General features: G+C 41.7%; 1 protein-coding gene across 1 annotated transcript in view; it reads right to left on the bottom strand.

The window, feature by feature from the left end:
* The window catches only part of LOC134538702 (myb-binding protein 1A), a 96383-nt gene that overhangs the window by 66410 nt on the left and 12175 nt on the right, over positions 1-17798 (bottom strand). The window contains exons 4-7 of the mRNA XM_063380139.1: positions 14297-14512; positions 12806-13000; positions 11911-12130; positions 8328-8502 (exon numbers count right to left, since the gene is read on the bottom strand). Coding sequence (XP_063236209.1) covers positions 8328-8502; positions 11911-12130; positions 12806-13000; positions 14297-14512 — 806 coding nt within the window. The remainder of the gene's footprint in view (positions 1-8327; positions 8503-11910; positions 12131-12805; positions 13001-14296; positions 14513-17798) is intronic.

Raw genomic sequence — 17798 nt, forward strand, 5'->3', positions numbered from 1 at the left:
CGTCACAACTGGTACGCGGTTGGAAGGGAGGGAGGGAGGCGTGCCGCGCTACGTTGCTAAGCTGGCGCGGAGAACTAGATGACTCACCGGTCGCTGCTGGGATGAGGAATGGAGGAAGCGAAGAAGGTGCCGGGGGGGGTGGAACTGGTGACAACATTCTCTTTTTCTCTCTCTCTCTTTTTACTAGCTTCTGAGCTGGCTTTCTGTAAAGGGGGGAGGTCTAAAAATAAACAAGCGACCATGATGTGCGAGCTTGCGCGCGCGTGTGCGTGTGTGTGTGTGAAACAGAGGCCTTGTTGCTTGTGCGTATGTGTGGGGGCTGGCCAGAAACGTCACCCGTCACCCGGCAGTTAACGACATCCACCCCTCCCCGCCTCCCTCACTAACTTTTTTTTTCCATGTATAGCGCGCATCCTTATTTTTTTCCTTTACTTGAGGGGAAAAAAGGGCGCGCTATACACGAGTATATACGGTATATAAAACCGGTTCTTAATTTCATAAAAGTGTTTTAATTTTGTTAAGTTTTAAACGTAATAACAAAGGATCCAGCTGCTTGCAACAGCAGGCAGACAGACGCACGCGCGTGTTGAAGGTCACGCCTGGGCGGGCAAGCCAACCTGCTCACTGACGGTAAATATGTTACCACTTATCTCCCGTTACACTGTGCCATGTTTTCTTTATCTAACGTATTCGGTGGTAGGCTTAAAAAGATAAATGATATGACATATGCATTTTCAAGTATTATTCTACGCATTTATATTATGTAAAGATTACTTCCCTACACATCTTGGAACACATTAAATAATTTAGCCTTATATTTATGGGGACTAATGCTTCAGAATACGCGATTTCGATTAACACGAACATTTTTAGGAACGAATTAGTCGTGCTAAGTGAGGGATTGGTGTATTTGCATTATTATGTGTAAATGTAAAACACCATTGTTGGTTCAAAACGTATTTGAATATTCAACATTACTTTTAAATAACTGTACCGATTGTGCTGAAAATCGGTGGACAATCGTTAAATTACATAATATTAATAATTCAAACGACAAAAATATGATTGAAAAGTCAAATCGATGGTCGTTCCAATCGAGTGGAAGAGAGATGCCACGCATGCGTAGGCCCTACAATGAGCATGAAGAGAGATGCCACGCATGCGTACAATGAGCAAATAGGACACATCCGTAGTGGGACATCCGTAGTGGGACACTTTTTCGTGCGTGCAGCCGGCGTTCATCGATTTATTAGACGTTGTCACGTCAAAAACGTACATGGAGTAGCTTAAATATTGTATGCGTTCATAAATATATTTCTTCAAGGGTACAAATTTGCAAGATAAGTGAATAGTCAGTTATATAACGTTATTGCCATCACCATCGAATATTAAACCTAAAACCACTGTATGTCCTTAGACACAAACAAAACACATGCGCAATCAAACCTTTTCGCCAAAGATATAAGAAATACTAGACGTGCGTTACATAACGAAGCGTAACCGTTCGCATTACTTGATAGCAGTGGCGATGTAGAGAACTGTATTGGCACTTTGAAAAATATGAAATCACGTAGTTTTACACCACTGCTCACGAGTATCAAAATATCTATGATTTTGCTTTGGGAGAAAAAAATAGTTGTTTACTGTTTAGTTTGGAGGGCTTTGTCGGCTGACGTTACGTTATTAAGGCTTGTGCAAAGTATCTGTTCCTATTTTCGATGCCGTTGTATATTAAAACAAACTAGCAGCCTACAAATAATGGAGGTCGCAACCGATCAGCTTGTTACTTGTAAACCTAAAAGTGTTTGGAAGTATTTTGAACATCTGACAGACAGTAAATCCCTGGCAAAGTGTGTCTCGTGTGAAAAATTTTTGAGATGCAAGCATGGTAGCACGTCTGGATTACTAAGACATCTCAATAAACATCCCTCTATAAAAAAAGAATTTGAGGATGCTAAAAAATATGAAGTCACCGCTGAAAAAAGGGCAAGTGAACCAGACAAAAGAAATAGCAGCAAAACAACAACTAACTTTGCAAGAAACGTTTAAATGGCCATCTTCTCATATTAGAATTTTTTTTTTTTACCCCTTTCTTTTCTTTTTTCTTGATCCCGTCCCGTTTCCCGCGGGAATAATTTATTTTTCCCGAAAATTTCCCGCAGTACAAAAACCTATTCCCGCACACTCCTAATTAATTGTCTTGAAGAGGGGCGAGACAGCAATCGATTGTTTAGATAGTTTCGTGCACTAAAGTGTGTGATCCTTGGAGGAAGAATGGCGCGTTATACTGTACTATGATTCTATGAATCGTTGAGACAGTTTTTGTTAACGTTTTATACTTGTTAATGATTCTTGAAAGTGATAAAAATGAATCATAATGTACATTAATTTTAAAGAACCCCTGTGCACACACAGTAACAATTATGTAAAATTTCCTGTTAACTGGAAAAGAATGGTCGTTGTATTGAAAGGAAGGATAGGTTTTTAATGTTAAAGTGAAATATATTTACAATGTTTACATGGGTGTTTTAAGCGGGAATTTAAAATTGACGCGTGCCCGCCCTCCCTATATTAAATATCACGTTACTTTACGTGATAATTAAACCCAAAAACAAGTTTTAATAAGTTCAGAAGCAATTCAGGGAAAAATTTATTTCGGCAATAGGCCTACTCACGTAATATGCGGCGACGAATCTGTGCGACGTCGTAGGTTATAAACAAAGCGACGAACAATAGAATAATTCATAAAAGCAACCAACCATCTTCGCCCTTTATTTTTTACGTCACTATAACCACACATATTAATGCACTTCAGAATATAATAGTAAATATGGACGAGTTATGTAAACAATGTATATTTTTCTCTTGCCACAGCTAAACATGTACATTGTGACGCCATCTTGTGACCGGCAATCTACCCACTGTATTTATGTTTTATAATAGTATAAATTTAACTAATTAAGTTGTGAAAGCAAGTTTAAATACTTTTTAATACATAGGATTGAATATTAATGTAGGTACATATAATTATTTATGCCACGTTTATCTTTTCATTTTAATTATTAACATCTAGTTTATACTTCCACCACCAGGGCAGGGAAATTTCGGCGAGAGTCATGCGCGCGCATCTCATCCCTTCCAAGGAGGAGTCAGTTCGCCCCTCCCTTCTTTTTCTTCGTTCCCGCGCATTTCTCCCTATATAAAGGCGAGGTCATCCACCTGAGAGTTAGTTGATCGGCCCGACGGCCAGTGTGGCTGGGTTCCGCCCACTGGTCATAGGACGATCATAGGGGGAGCGGCAGAACGACTGGCTATCCGTTTTCTGCTGCTCGCACCCCTCCTTCGCGAGTTAGGCCATCCGAGGACCTATCTCTGCATAGGGAATTTGTCTCTCCCTTCCCCCCCCCCCCCTTTCTGGACGATAGGGTGTACCGTGTATCAATCCAGTGTATGTTGTAAAAGCCGATGCAGGCAACAAATTGAACTGTTTCGACAATTCAGGTCAATAAAAGTTCCGTGGAAAATACCGACATTATTTTCAATCTATAGTTTAGTCCCATCCCTCACCCCACTAGCTATTCGCCTTCACCAGCCAACTGCGAAGCCTACCACCCAGACCAGCAGTTCGACCTCCTCCACTTCTGCTGGCTCGGTGCGAGAAGAGAGGAGAGTCTGTCAAGAGAGACATCGGTGCGAGAAGAAGAGGAGGAACACATCAAACAAGTTGGCGCCCAACGTGGGGCTAGACCAGCAGCCTGGACCTTCTCCTCCACCCGGTACCTGGCTCTCACCCAAGAGAGACATCGGTGCGGAGAGAGGACATCAACAATTAGTTGGCGCCCAACATGGGGCCAGACCAGCAGTTCGACCTCCTCCACCCCTGCTGGCTCTCTGTCAAGAGGGCTGGGTGCGAGCAGAGAAGAAGAGGAGACTGCACCACCACAAATTAGCTGGCGCCCAACGTGGGGCAAGACCAGCAGCTCGACCTCCTCCTCCACCCGATACCTGGCTCTCACCCAAGAGGGCTCGGTGCGAAGAAGAGAAGAGGAGACGGGATCAACACAAATTATTCTGGCGCACCAACGCGGGGCCCGTTGATTGTTTTACAATACCCGTGAAGACCCATTGCAAGCTCTACCAGATGGACTAGCCAACAACCACTGGAATGGACCCTTGCCACCACTTGCAGCTCATAGAAGACTTAACCAACAGCAGCAGGCACACCATGGCCCACACCGGGAACAGCAGCAAGCAGGCAAGTGCTCCTGACCTTCCTACCACCAGAGATTCTCGAGAAGCAGACCCAGACAGCGGAGGGAAACAGCCTCCCCTCCTGGCGCCCAACAACTCACCTACCTGTACATACCCAACGACGGCAGACACAGTCCATCGACTCTGCGGTGTAGAAGACTGCTCTGGCACCGGAATCCACCAGATCAGCTGTGGACTCCTGTTCCATCACTCTTGACCAGACGAGCCCCGAGATTACGCCGTACTAGAATATCGATGCCTCGCATGCCAGCAGAGACAATCCTGCTGCAGCATGGAACCAATTAGTTCCAGACCTGATGGGACCTTACCCCAGAAGCACAACAGGTAAGTGCTTCCTACTCGTCGTCACAGACCTTTTCTCACGATGGGTCGAAGCCTTTCCCCTCGCTAAAGTTGATTCATTTTCTACTCCAAGATGAAGTGTTCCCTGGATGGGGATACCCCAAAAGCATACTTACAGACAATGGGGTGCAATTCACTAGCAAATTATGGGCCGACACTTGCGCCAAATGGGAACTAGAAACCTGGGCCACTCCAGTTTACCATCCCCAGGCAACCCCTACAGAGCGCCGTAATCAGGAATTGAAAAAAGGGCTCAGGTTGCGTACCACGGCCAATCATCGCCACTGGGATCGCTACCTGGGAGAAATCCTCTTCACACTGCGGCGTAGGCACAATGAAGCGATCGGAACCAGCACCAGCGAATTAAACTTGAGACGACAGATCCAGCAACCTGGAGAATGAAGTGGAGTTCCAACCCCACATACCGCCCTTCAGCGAAGAGATCTGTCTACAAGCTGCCATCAGAGTAGATACGCACGAAAGGCTCAACTAGGGTACCTAGCCCGCAAGTATCCTACACCGAAGAATCCGCCCAACCACCAGATTGCTGAAGGACAAAGGGTACTAGTCAAGACCCATCCACTCAGCAATAAGCCTAACCACTTCTGCACCGGATTCGCACCAAAGTGGGAAGGACCCAACCAAACCTCTACCAGGCCTCTACCAGTCTCCACAGCGATGCCAGATGCCGTGGCGGAGCTGCAAAGGAGACCCCAAGGACCTACCAGGACGGTACCGAGAGACGGTTTGGTGGACACCAAACCAACTGCCTTACCAATGGCCAAATCCTACAACCACCGGCAGCAGTCCCAATAGGCGTTCCCAGGAGACCACCGGCAGCAGTCCCAATAGGCGTTCCCAGGAGACCACCGGCAGCTGTCCCAATAGGCGTTCCCAGGAGACCACCGGCAGCTGTCCCCAATCAGGACTTCCAGAAAGCTGAAGAAGCCATATCCGAAGTGATAACCCAGAGACTCGTACACTACAGAGACTGACAGTTATCTATGTGTAAAGTGTTCCTCCAAGATGTCCTAGCGTCTTCTCCCGTAAAGTAACGCTCGCCACTAGGGGGGAAATTGACGCGTGCCCGCCCTCCCTATATTAAATATCACGTTACTTTACGTGATAATTAAACCCAAAAACAAGTTTTAATAAGTTCAGAAGCAATTCAGGGAAAAATTTATTTTGGCAATAGGCCTACTCACGTAATATGCGGCGACGAATCTGTGCGACGTCGTAGGTTATAAACAAAGCGACGAACAATAGAATAATTCATAAAAGCAACCAACCATCTTCGCCCTTTATTTTTTACGTCACTATAACCACACATATTAATGCACTTCAGAATATAATAGTAAATATGGACGAGTTATGTAAACAATGTATATTTTTCTCTTGCCACAGCTAAACATGTACATTGTGACGCCATCTTGTGACCGGCAATCTACCAACTGTATTTATGTTTTATAAAAGTATAAATTTAACTAATTAAGTTGTGAAAGCAAGTTTAAATACTTTTTAATACATAGGATTGAATATTAATGTAGGTACATATAATTATTTATGCCACGTTTATCTTTTCATTTTAATTATTAACATCTAGTTTATACTTCCACCACCAGGGCAGGGAAATTTCGGCGAGAGTCATGCGCGCGCATCTCATCCCTTCCAAGGAAGAGTCAGTTCGCCCCTCCCTTCTTTTTCTTCGTTCCCGCGCATTTCTCCCTATATAAAGGCGAGGTCATCCACCTGAGAGTTAGTTGATCGGCCCGACGGCCAGTGTGGCTGGGTTCCGCCCACTGGTCATAGGACGATCATAGGGGGAGCGGCAGAACGACTGGCTATCCGTTTTCTGCTGCTCGCACCCCTCCTTCGCGAGTTAGGCCATCCGAGGACCTATCTCGGCATACGGAATTTGTCTCTCCATTCCCCCCCCCCCCCCTTTCTGGACGATAGGGTGTACCGTGTATCAATCCAGTGTATGTTGTAAAAGCTGATGCAGGCAACAAATTGAACTGTTTCGACAATTCAGGTCAATAAAAGTTCCGTGGAAAATACCGACATTATTTTCAATCTATAGTTTAGTCCCATCCCTCACCCCACTAGCTATTCGCCTTCACCAGCCAACTGCGAATCCTGCCGCAAGATCAGCAGCTTGGTCCTCCTCCACCCGGTACCTGGCTCTCACCCAAGAGAGACATCGGTGAGAAGACGTCAGCACGTCAAAATCATACATTGAACTAAAAGATACGTTATTCTGAAGTACAGTAGAATCTCGTTATAGCGAGCACGGTAATAGCGAGAACACGGCTATAACGAGGTATTTTTGAGGAATTTACAGCGTGATCGCTTGAAGCGCGCTTTCGTTATTTGTCTGCTTTATCTCCACCCATCTCGCTCGCCACTAGACATCTTGCCGTTGACGCCTGTCACATTCTTCAGCCTTGCAGTCGCCACCTAAGTGCGTGGCTTTAAAAATAGAATCCCATCCTTTCTTTCTTTTGTCAAACTTCCGTTAGTTATCTGTGCCGTGTGTAGACAAAGTTTGAGATTGGAACAGAAACAACGTAAGAAAGTATTTTTTACAAATTAGAAATATGTATGTTTTTGTTTTTATAATAGCGTATTTTCACGTTTTTTTTGGTTGTTATCTTAAAAGAGATAATTTTAAAAAGCCGCTCTAATGAGATTTAATTGTTTCTTAGTTAACAAAAAAATATTAATTATCAAATATTGTTAATTGTTTATATTCTATTTATTATTATTTACGCGACATCATACTGTACGCGTACGCAATACGACTGGATTCGATGCTGCAACATAACATAGCATGTTATGCGGTATCAGAAGTAACGAGTACTAATTTTTATAGTAACGAATACATACGGGTACACATTTTTTCGTTACTTTTACACCTCTAGTAGGCACTACCGTATTTATTTCCGAATCGCTAGGGCAGTTTTCTTGTAAGAACTTTTGTTTCGGTCAGTTGTTGGGGTATCTGTCCGGGAAAGGGGTGGTGATGGTTTGAGTTTAATCCCAAATTTATTTTCTAAAAAAGTTGACAGGTTTCTTTAAATGAAAAAAGTATAATTTTCCAGCGACTATTTTGTTTGAGGCGTACGTGCGTTGCCGCAGCCGCACTCCTGCTGTTTTGTAAGGAATAAATCGTCGCGCTACACTAGCACCACCTGTTAGCAACATCCAGAACCAACATGGCCGCCAGCAGACAGCCCGCGTCGACAATAGATGGCAGGACAATGCTGCGTCGGCCGCGGGCTGAGATGCTATACTTACGTGGCGTGGTAGGGTATTCTGGTTATTTTGACGCAATCGGTGATCGCATCCGTACTTATGGGGTATCGTTTTAAAGAGAATTCACTAATCTGCTCACAGAAATTAAGATCTCGTTAATATAACCTGTTATTTTCCAATTATACATGTTTAAACACAATTTTTATGCTATTTTCGGTTAATTTTTATTTTTCGGGGGCCAAAATTTGTCCAATTCGGTTATAGCGAGGACACGGTTATAGCGAGGATCAAACCCGGAACCGTGACACCTCGCTATAACGGGACTCTAGTGTACGTTGTAACGGAATTTCACTGTATAAGGAACCATCGTAGCATTTGCCTGGTGTAATTTCAGGGTAAAAACCAAAATCACGACCATCAGGATTCCAGTCCAGTGCCTCGCCCCGGCAACACCTCACCTGGTGAGGAGCTGTGCGGCATAAACCCGCTCCCCGTTCAACCACGGCGCCACCTTCCCGTCCGGCCCGCGCGCCTTCTTTGCGCGGCACGTCACCACGTCCTCGTACCGCTGGGCCAGCCGCTTCATCCCCTCCGCTCTCAGCTCACCGGACAGAATCTGCACGATGCGGGTCCCTGCCGAACAAGCCAGTAAGTGATGTCCACACATACCTGCTATAAAGTTTCCCTGGCTTTCACCTGACATAAAATTACAAATATCCCTTACAAAAAAAATTTCTTTTTAAATTTACCTATTTTGCAATTTTCTGAAGGAAAAAAAAATCCACCCTCCACCATCCCCATGGCTGGCCTACTTCTCTCCACATCCTTTGCTTCCGACATTCCATGACAAAACTACAGCCATGATGGTGGCTTTGAAAGCCGCACTTCAAAGCCCCACCTGGCTTTTTAGCTATTTACATTCTTCAGCTTGCACACGAATTTCTCTAATTTCTTGTTGATGCTTTACATGCGTGCTAGTTTTTATAAAAGAAACTGTAAAGAAAGGATAAATTACTGCTTTTTTTCTACTCTGGAAGAGAACTAGTTTTAAAACATACAATAGCCGGTATGGGATACACAGCTGTCTTTGTTGCTTGGAGGAGTTGTAAATCGGTTGGGGAGAGGCCGAGAAAAGTGAGCCTGGCCCCACACCCTTCTACACAGTAATAAATTAGCACAGAGAGCAGACAAAAAGCCTGTGGTTAACAACAGTGCCATATTTGTATTTCTTACGCACCAATAAGCTGAGACATGGAACAAAGACTTCACTTGTACTCTAATGCAGTCAGATATATGGTGTGACTCATACTTGAGGGTAGAACTGTAACAATTTACAAAATTTTGCCGATATGCAGATACAAAGGTTGCTGATTTACAGATTCCGAACCGATACACAAGAAAACACAGTTTAGTAAAAAACATATTTTTTTTATAAATGTACTAAATTACCAAAAATACCATATATACTCGTGTATAGCGTGCCCTTTTTTCCCCTCAAGTAAAAGAAAAAAATAAGGATGCGCGCTATACACGGGAAAAAAAAGTGAGGGAGGGAGCGGGGAGGAGGAGTGGAAGTCGTTAACTGCCGGGTGGGTGACGTTTCTGGCCAGCCCCCACACATTGTACAAGCAACAAGGCCTCTCTTTCACACACACACACACACACACACACACACACACACACACGTGCGCGCGCAAGCTCGCACATCAACGTCTCTTGTTTATTTTTAGACCTCCCCATCTACAGGAAGCCAGCACAGCAGCTAGTAAAATAAAAGAGAGAGCGAGAGAGAATGTTGTCAACAGTCCACCTCCCACTTCCTTCGCTTCCTCATCCCAGCAATAACCGGTGAGTCATCTAGTCCTCCGCGCCAGCTTAGCAACGTAGCGTGGCACACTTCATTTTGCGTGTCCCTAAAAATGTGTAATCACTTATCAGTTGAAATATCTGAGTAGAAGCTTCAAGACGGGAGTGGTGGTGTTTAGTCCTGTCAACTGTCAAGGTTACTTGATGGTCATAGTCCCGTTCCTGCCTGCCTCCCTCCCTCCCTCGCAAACACGTACCAGTTGTGACGATACAGCGCTTCATTATCTTCCGTCTACACAGCAGAGTTTAAGTATTTTCCTGATGCATCACCACACATGAATTTAAATAATCATTTGTTTCATAAGTAATTACTTAACAGGTACCACAAAATGTTAGTAAAATTTATATATGGGAAAAAAAATTTCAATTTTTTTTCTTTGGAATTATTTGAAAAAATCGTGGTGCGCGCTATACACGAGGGCGCGCTATACACGAGTAAATACGGTAACTCATTCTAGTAAAAGCATGCAATGCTAATGCATATGTATTTTAGTTTATAAACAGAACATAAACTCTCATTTTTTAACTCTTATTTTTAGCTTGCTTTCATTTGTTTGTTGACAACCCATTAGGTGCTTATTGAAACATGAATTTACTAATGGTAGCTGGAAAATTGAATTATTTAATACATAATTATATAAAATACCATTATTTAATAATATTCTATTATTTCACAAAAGACGAAGTTTACAAAATGAATTTAAAATGTGCAAAATTGTGAGACTTTGTACAAGTTTACAACTAAAGAACAGGAATTCCAATACCATATAAACACATGTGGCAATGCAAATTTACTGAACCAAACATTTATACAGTACTGCATTTCATGTAGTCGCTTTGCATAAGAAACAGTAAAAGTTATTTACGTTATAGAAAGTACTCTATTGTCTATTATTTTGTGATATTTTTTATTCACTGTGTTATGCAGAAGATAAAATAACAAAAAATCAAAAAAGCAACACGTTTATCCTACCCCGATATGCTTGCTTTGGTCGGCAACTGCATTGGCTGGTTTTCTGTTAACATTCTAGGTATTTGGTTGACGTCGACCAGGGCTACGCCCTCCCTAAGCCCGATGTGTCTCACGCCACTGCCGACCCCCTCTCCACCCACAGACACCCTCTGTTTCAAACCTCCCGCCAACAAGTGCGTGTGAGCATGTCCGGTCGCACTGCCTGAACCCTTTCGGCGCCCACCCTAACTGGAGCAGTGGAGACTGCATGTTTTTTAAATAATGTAATTCTTATATATCTGTAATATGTAATCCTTACATCTTAGTAAACTTGCCATTTTTTAAAGGTTTAAATAGTTATGTTTAACTGTCTTTAATATTAATGTACTAACTGTAAGTTCAGCACTTCCTGCGGCCATGACACCCGGGGCCCGGGGCAGTCTCTTCCGTTCGCCGTGCGGGGTAGGACGCATCTCAGCACCTCGTCGACTTCAACTTTTGCTCGTAACCGATCCATTAACATCCGCCGTCGTAACTATTTTTTAAACCTTTTTTAGTCAACCTTCGAGGCCTACCCCGGCGGCAGACTGGTTAACTTAATTAATTAAAGCTCCCCGGAGAGTTTTAGATTAATCGGCGGACTTATACTTTCTGGGCCGAGCCACGCTGTGTCCTGGTCAGCAAGAAACCTGGACTATGCGCTGTTTTCTGTGTGCGTCGTTGAGTGTACGTGTCGGCGCCAATAAAGCTCAATATTCACTAGACTCGTTGCACTTAATTCTCGACCACGACTTTCCCAGCACAGAGACGGGGGTGAGTAGGGTGCCTCAAGACCCCACGAGCAGTAACATAGCGTGCCCGCCGCTGAGAGCGGGCTAGTGAGTGCTAGGGGGGAGGGGGGGGGGGCGGAAGTCTAGCCTAGCTCTACATGGGTCACGTCACAGCCCTGGGACAGAGTCGGTAGCCGGGTCCACGTGCCCATCCACGTGGTGGCGCCCAAGATATAAACGTACGCCGATTCGAACCCCCCCCCCCCCTCCCGACAGTATGTATGAAGTAAAGAATTCCTTATTCTGTTCAGCTAAACAATCCTTTATGCACTCCCACAAAGAAAAACACCTGGTTAGAAGCGCACAAGAATGTGCTGGAGTGATGAAGCAGCGAGGCCAGCAGCCAACCGTGAATGAACATCGCTGGCGGCCCGACACCACAGATAAACTCACCAGTCACCTTCTCGAACATCAGCGTGCCGGGGCAGAAGAGCAGCTTATCCAGAACCCCCAAGATGGCATCGTCACTGTCCTGCTCGCCGTTGGAGAAGGTGTTCACGATCAGAGCGAGAACATCGCCCGCCTGCTCCGCGAGCTGCATGTTCCGGTCTTCCTTCGACTTCATGTGCCTCAGGAGTATAGCTACCAAGTTGGGAGTCAACAGCTGGCTTACCTAAAAAAATGTAAACAACAAACTTTAGCAACAATCTTCATACAATTCAATCCATTTTCACAGAGGTTATTATAGGCATTCCAAACACATAAAATAAATTGCTCTTTGAAGTTCCTCAATAGTAGTAGTGGCCTTACGCACTAATGCATTATGCATAGAGACAAAATCTTCATGGTTATTAATTTTTGTGATCCATGCACTTTGTTAAAAAAATATTTGTCCAGAAATAACAACATTCCTTGAATTACAAACATTAAATGATTCCATTTTTTATGATCTGAATTAATTTTTGGTTAAATGCTACTTAATTCCATGATATAACTTGCACTGCGGTTCTAATTGGTGAATTAACTTGCATTTCGGTATTTGGCGGTGTTTCAACATGCTGTTCAGTGTTGTTTCGGTTTTATCGCAATTCACCATCTAATCTTGTCCCTAATTATTATAAAAAACACAGATAAATACAAAAACAAAATAAAACAGACAAATACTAAAATAATTAAGATTTATATGAACCAAAAAGAACAATAAAACACGTATGAATAACGGTGATATAACAAGATATTATACAATGAATATAGTATACAGAAGTGTAAAAAATTTAAAAGTATACAATGTAACTAATACTGTATGAAACGGTACAGAATTGCTACGGCACACATCAGAGCCACGTACGTTGTTCTTGTCCGCGATGTTGGCGAGGATGACGGAGAGCAGCTGGAACGCCACGTGATGGCGGTTGGCGCTGGGCGTCGCGAGCCACGGCTCCACCCCTCTGGACCAGAGCTCGGGCAGGCGGGGCGAGGCGGCGAGCTGCCTGGCCAGCTCCTCGTACACGGGGTGCTTGGCGTAGGTCGCGGCCGGGGACTCCTGGGGGAAGAGCAATGGCAATCAGTACAGCCAACATTATACGGTGTTATGAATAGCTCACGTTGTCATTAAAAATTGAGGATATCTGTCTTCATCGGTGACGTGAGCGCAAAAATTAAGTTCAGTTTTATATTGCTCCCATTATAAGTTTTTAAAGCAAAATAACCAAATTCCTGCAAAAATATGGCATCCTCATGCATGTTCAGAGATGCTGGTTTTACCATATCACAATTATTTTGGAATTGCAGTTGGCAGCACATGAACTTTCCAAACAATACGTTTCACAAACGACGAATTATGTGCAGATATTACGGACATTGCACGAGTAAAAATCAGTGATATTTAGTAAAATCCGGGAATCCGTTTGAGGGCGTGAAATCAGCGAAAACTGATAAAATCTGTGAAATCTGCAGGCCTGCTATAAACAAAAGTAAGGCGTCAAAAAAACATGCAAGTCTGCAAAAATGTGCCAAAAATTTAAGTTTCTTGACATCCTGCACCTTAACTGTTTATTTAGACATTTTTTGTGATTTTCATGACCAGTCCTTCGAATTCATTATTTTTTCACTTTTTTCATGACATTTTTACCTTAAGACATCCTGCAAACATACAATACTATTTCAGTGAAGTTTTGGTTACTCATGTTTTGTACCCTCTTGAGCAATCAAAAATTAAGTAGTTTTTAAGAACCCCTATATCATAACATTCACCACTATCAAAAGGCAGAAAACTATCTGCAACATCAACAAAATCCTTACAGAAAATAACATAGCTAAATATTTGATGGGCAAGAAATTATTTTGTTGGTTGGTTCATTTTTCACAGATAAGCCCATATTGTCCATAATTATCTCTGGAACACATGTCTAACTCAAGCATAGTGTCTATCTGAAATTTGCAGCCCTAAAATTTAATTTTAATCACTAATTACAATTATTTTTAAGTCCAAAGTAATATAGTAAAAAAACACCTTTTAAATTTAAAGGTGAGATACAAAATATTAAAAAAGATCTGAAAACAAATTCTTATACATGAACTCTAATCACGTAGCCCAAAATTCGCCAAATGTACTGTGCATGCACAAAGCATTTTCTGCCAAGTTAAAAACAAAAGAACATAAAAATACCCGCATTTATAAATTATTTGCACACTATCAGTCTTTATTTATGAGTTTTTAAGGTTTCTTAGTGAAATTTAAGGACTTGTTTTAAGGGCCCTTATTCTATAAAGACAAATTAAGGACTTATTAAAGATATTAAGAGGCGTACGAACCCTGTAACTATGTGTGAATACGTACCAAAAGAAGCCGGCCCCAAATCTCTGCAGTGTCTTCATCTAACAGATCTGGAAAGCCCACTTGTTCCAGCAAGAACTCCTGTGGCAGGAACTCTGGGAAGCTGCTACGAACCACCAATAAGAAGTACAGCCCTTCGAGGGACTGGCTCTTCAATGGCTTTCCGAGCTCTTGCACCACGACTGGCCACACCACCTCTTGGAACAGTTCTGAATCTTCCTACACACCCAACATAAATAAGCATACTTTCACTGAAGAGTTTACTGTGCTACCCTATAAACCATTTAAATTAAATTGCATTTGCTAGCCACAAACATGTACTTCACTATAATTACCTAAACTGACAAACATGCATTAAAATACATTTAGGGAAAATTACAAGACAAATTATGTCAAATCTCTTTAGTAGGTAAAAAAATTATTTCTTTATTAAACTACAATTTACAAAACTTTAATCAGGTTACTGAAAATTCCATTATGAGACCACTTGAAACATTCATTGGTTTTGAGCTTAGTGTAAGAATACCATGAAAGAAATGTTCATAGCGTGCTAGTGAAAGCAGGGAAGATTTCAATTTCATTTAATTAATGACTTAAGTTTTTACGTCTCATCAATATTGACGCCATCATCATCATGGTGTGAGGAGATCAGATGAGAATGATACATTGAAGGAATGAACGTATGAAGGAAACGAGAGTATGAAGAAACACCCGCTTACTGCAAAGTCTGCTCGTTTTCTCACATGGAAATAATCAAAAAATTGACCCCGCAAGAAATAAAACCTAGATTGCATTGGTGATCTCTGATCTAACTACCCAACCACCATTAATTAAATAAACAAGCCAAAACATACTGAACACAGCTATATACTGACTCTACCTGGGTTGTTAACATTAAAATTAGGGGTGTGCGGGAATAGCGAATAGGTTTTTGTACTGCGGGAAATTTTCGGGAAAAATAAATTATTCCCGCGGGAAACGGGACGGGATCGGGAAAATTAAAAAAAAAAGCAAATTTTTAATTATAATATGAGAAGATGGTCATTCAAACGTTTCTTGCAAAGTTAGTTTTTTTTTTTTGCTGCTATTTCTTTTGTCTGCTTCACTTGCCCTTTTTTCAGCGGCGACTTTATATTTTTTAGCATCCTCAAATTCTTTTTTTATAGCCAGACGTGCTACCATGCTCGTATCTCAAAACTTTTTTCACACGAGAGACACTTTGCCAGGGATTTACTGTCAGACGTTCAAAATACATCCAAACACTTTTAGGTTTACAAGTAACGAGCTGATCGGTTGCGACATCCATTATTTGTAGGTTGCTAGTTTGTTTTAATATAGGAACAGATACTTTGCACAAGCCTTAATAACATAACGTCAGCCGACAAAGCCCGCCAAACTAAACAGTAAACAACTATTTTTTTTCTACCAAAGCAAAATCATAGATATTTTGATACTCGTGAGCAGTGGTGTAAAACTACGTGATTTCATATTTTTCAAAGTGCCAATACAGTTCTCTACATCGCCACTGCTATCAAGTAATGCGAACGGTTACGCTTCGTTAAGAAACGCAAGTCTAGTATTTCTTATATCTTTGGCGAAAAGGTTTGATTGCGCATGTGTTTTGTTTGTGTCTAAGGAGACACAGTGGTTTTAGGTTAAGTATTCGATGGTGACGGCAATAACGTTATATAACTGACTATTCACGTATCTTGCAAATTTGTACCATTTAAGAAATATATTTATGAACGCATACAATATTTACGGTACTCCATGTACGTTTTTTATATTCCAATTAGATATGTGTAAACGATTATCATAATTCACTGCACACCATAGCTGTCGCTACGATCGGCATACCTTTAAAAGATGTTTTGCGTTTAAATAGTACGCTCAACCCTTCAAAAATGTACGAATCCATAAATAATAATTTTGTAAAAACAGTTTGAATTGATAGAAAACATTTTCACATGATTAGTAAACATTTGTAAATTTTTAAAAAATTTCCCGAAAAATTTGGGAGTAATAAAATTCCCGCCCGGCATTTCGGGAAGCCTATTTTCCCGACTTTTTTCCCGAAACGTCGGGATCCCGCACACCCCTAATTAAAATCTTATTTTTTATACAATTATTAGTTATGTTACACTAATTTTTAATTGTAATATTTGTTGATTTTTTTTTTTAAAAAAAACCTAACTAACACTAACAATCCAACTCTAACACCAATTATTATTTCACAGGAGAAACTATTTGTACCAGTCAGGCACTATTAATATCAAGGCATCCCATTAAATTGTGTGCAATGCTCAAATATTTCCACACCTTTTAACATTAATACTTAACAGTATAAAAAAATTTGTTGACCAAAAATGGCCGAAACCAAGGTGACGTCTTTAGTTACTTCTCCTTAGAAGTAAAAATTTAATTACATCAGATGTGTTTCCAAAATTTGCATTCCAAATGATGCCTCAGACACACAACATCCGTAATCAACCTGCAGGGAAATTTCCGATACAAAATAAAATTGTTTTTATACTAAACGAAAAATAAATTTTTTATTAAAAAAAATGTTTTGAGTTGAAAATTTCTTCAAAAACTTACACTATTTCTGTGGTTTTACTTTCTTACTATTGTTATTAGTTGAAAAAGGGTACAGAGAGGATAGCCCAATTAATTAAAAACACTTATTTATCATCTAATATTGTATTTACACAATAAGTTAACTTACAATAATTATTTGTCTGTCCATATATTTATCGCACTTTCCCAAGTTTACAATTTACTCTCCCCACTGGAGCTCGGCTCTACAGTGGCTCTCTCTCTACCGCTCGTCTCTCACCTCGCACCTCCGTCCCAGCATACTGCCTCACACTACTTGTTTGATATTGTATGTTAAGAAATTTTGTTTTCTAACTTTTGTGGTGTGGCCACCCTGGTCAGATGTAACAAACAACAAAAGAACCTAGTGTGTGATTCAGTGCATCAAGATGGCCGACAATTGGTGGTGTATGCGCGCGTGGTCCTCCGGAACTTTTTGCCTCGTGGAACATGAATTTGTGTAACATTTTTTGGTCCTCCGGGCCGGATTTATCACCCCCTAGTAGCCAGAGTTTCTGTACTCACGTAATTTTGTGTTTTTTTTTGTTCATCGTCTCGTTTTGTGTTCGCGCGTTTACGTGTGTGTGAAACTATCCTGCGTCGGCATCTTAAGTCATGTCTCGTCACATTGCGGACTAAGGAGGAATGGAGAAATTGTAAGGTCGTTTCTTTTCTTATTTTTGGTTTTGAATCATGAGGGCAGGTTACAATACATTCGTTAAGTCCAGTGTTTTCGTGCTTGTCTTTGTGGTTCGCTCTCTTCTGCCGGAACCTACGTTGTTGTTACCGTTTGTTGAATCGTGAAGTTCTTTTCTTTGTTTTTTTGTTTTGTTGCTGTTTTGTTTTCTACCGCCAGCACGATGAGGTTTACGATGTTTTCGGTCAGCGCTAAGCTGCACGAATCTAAGGT

This window comes from Bacillus rossius, chromosome 14, assembly GCF_032445375.1.
Source record: "Bacillus rossius redtenbacheri isolate Brsri chromosome 14, Brsri_v3, whole genome shotgun sequence".
In the NCBI taxonomy this organism is placed as follows: domain Eukaryota; kingdom Metazoa; phylum Arthropoda; class Insecta; order Phasmatodea; family Bacillidae; genus Bacillus; species Bacillus rossius.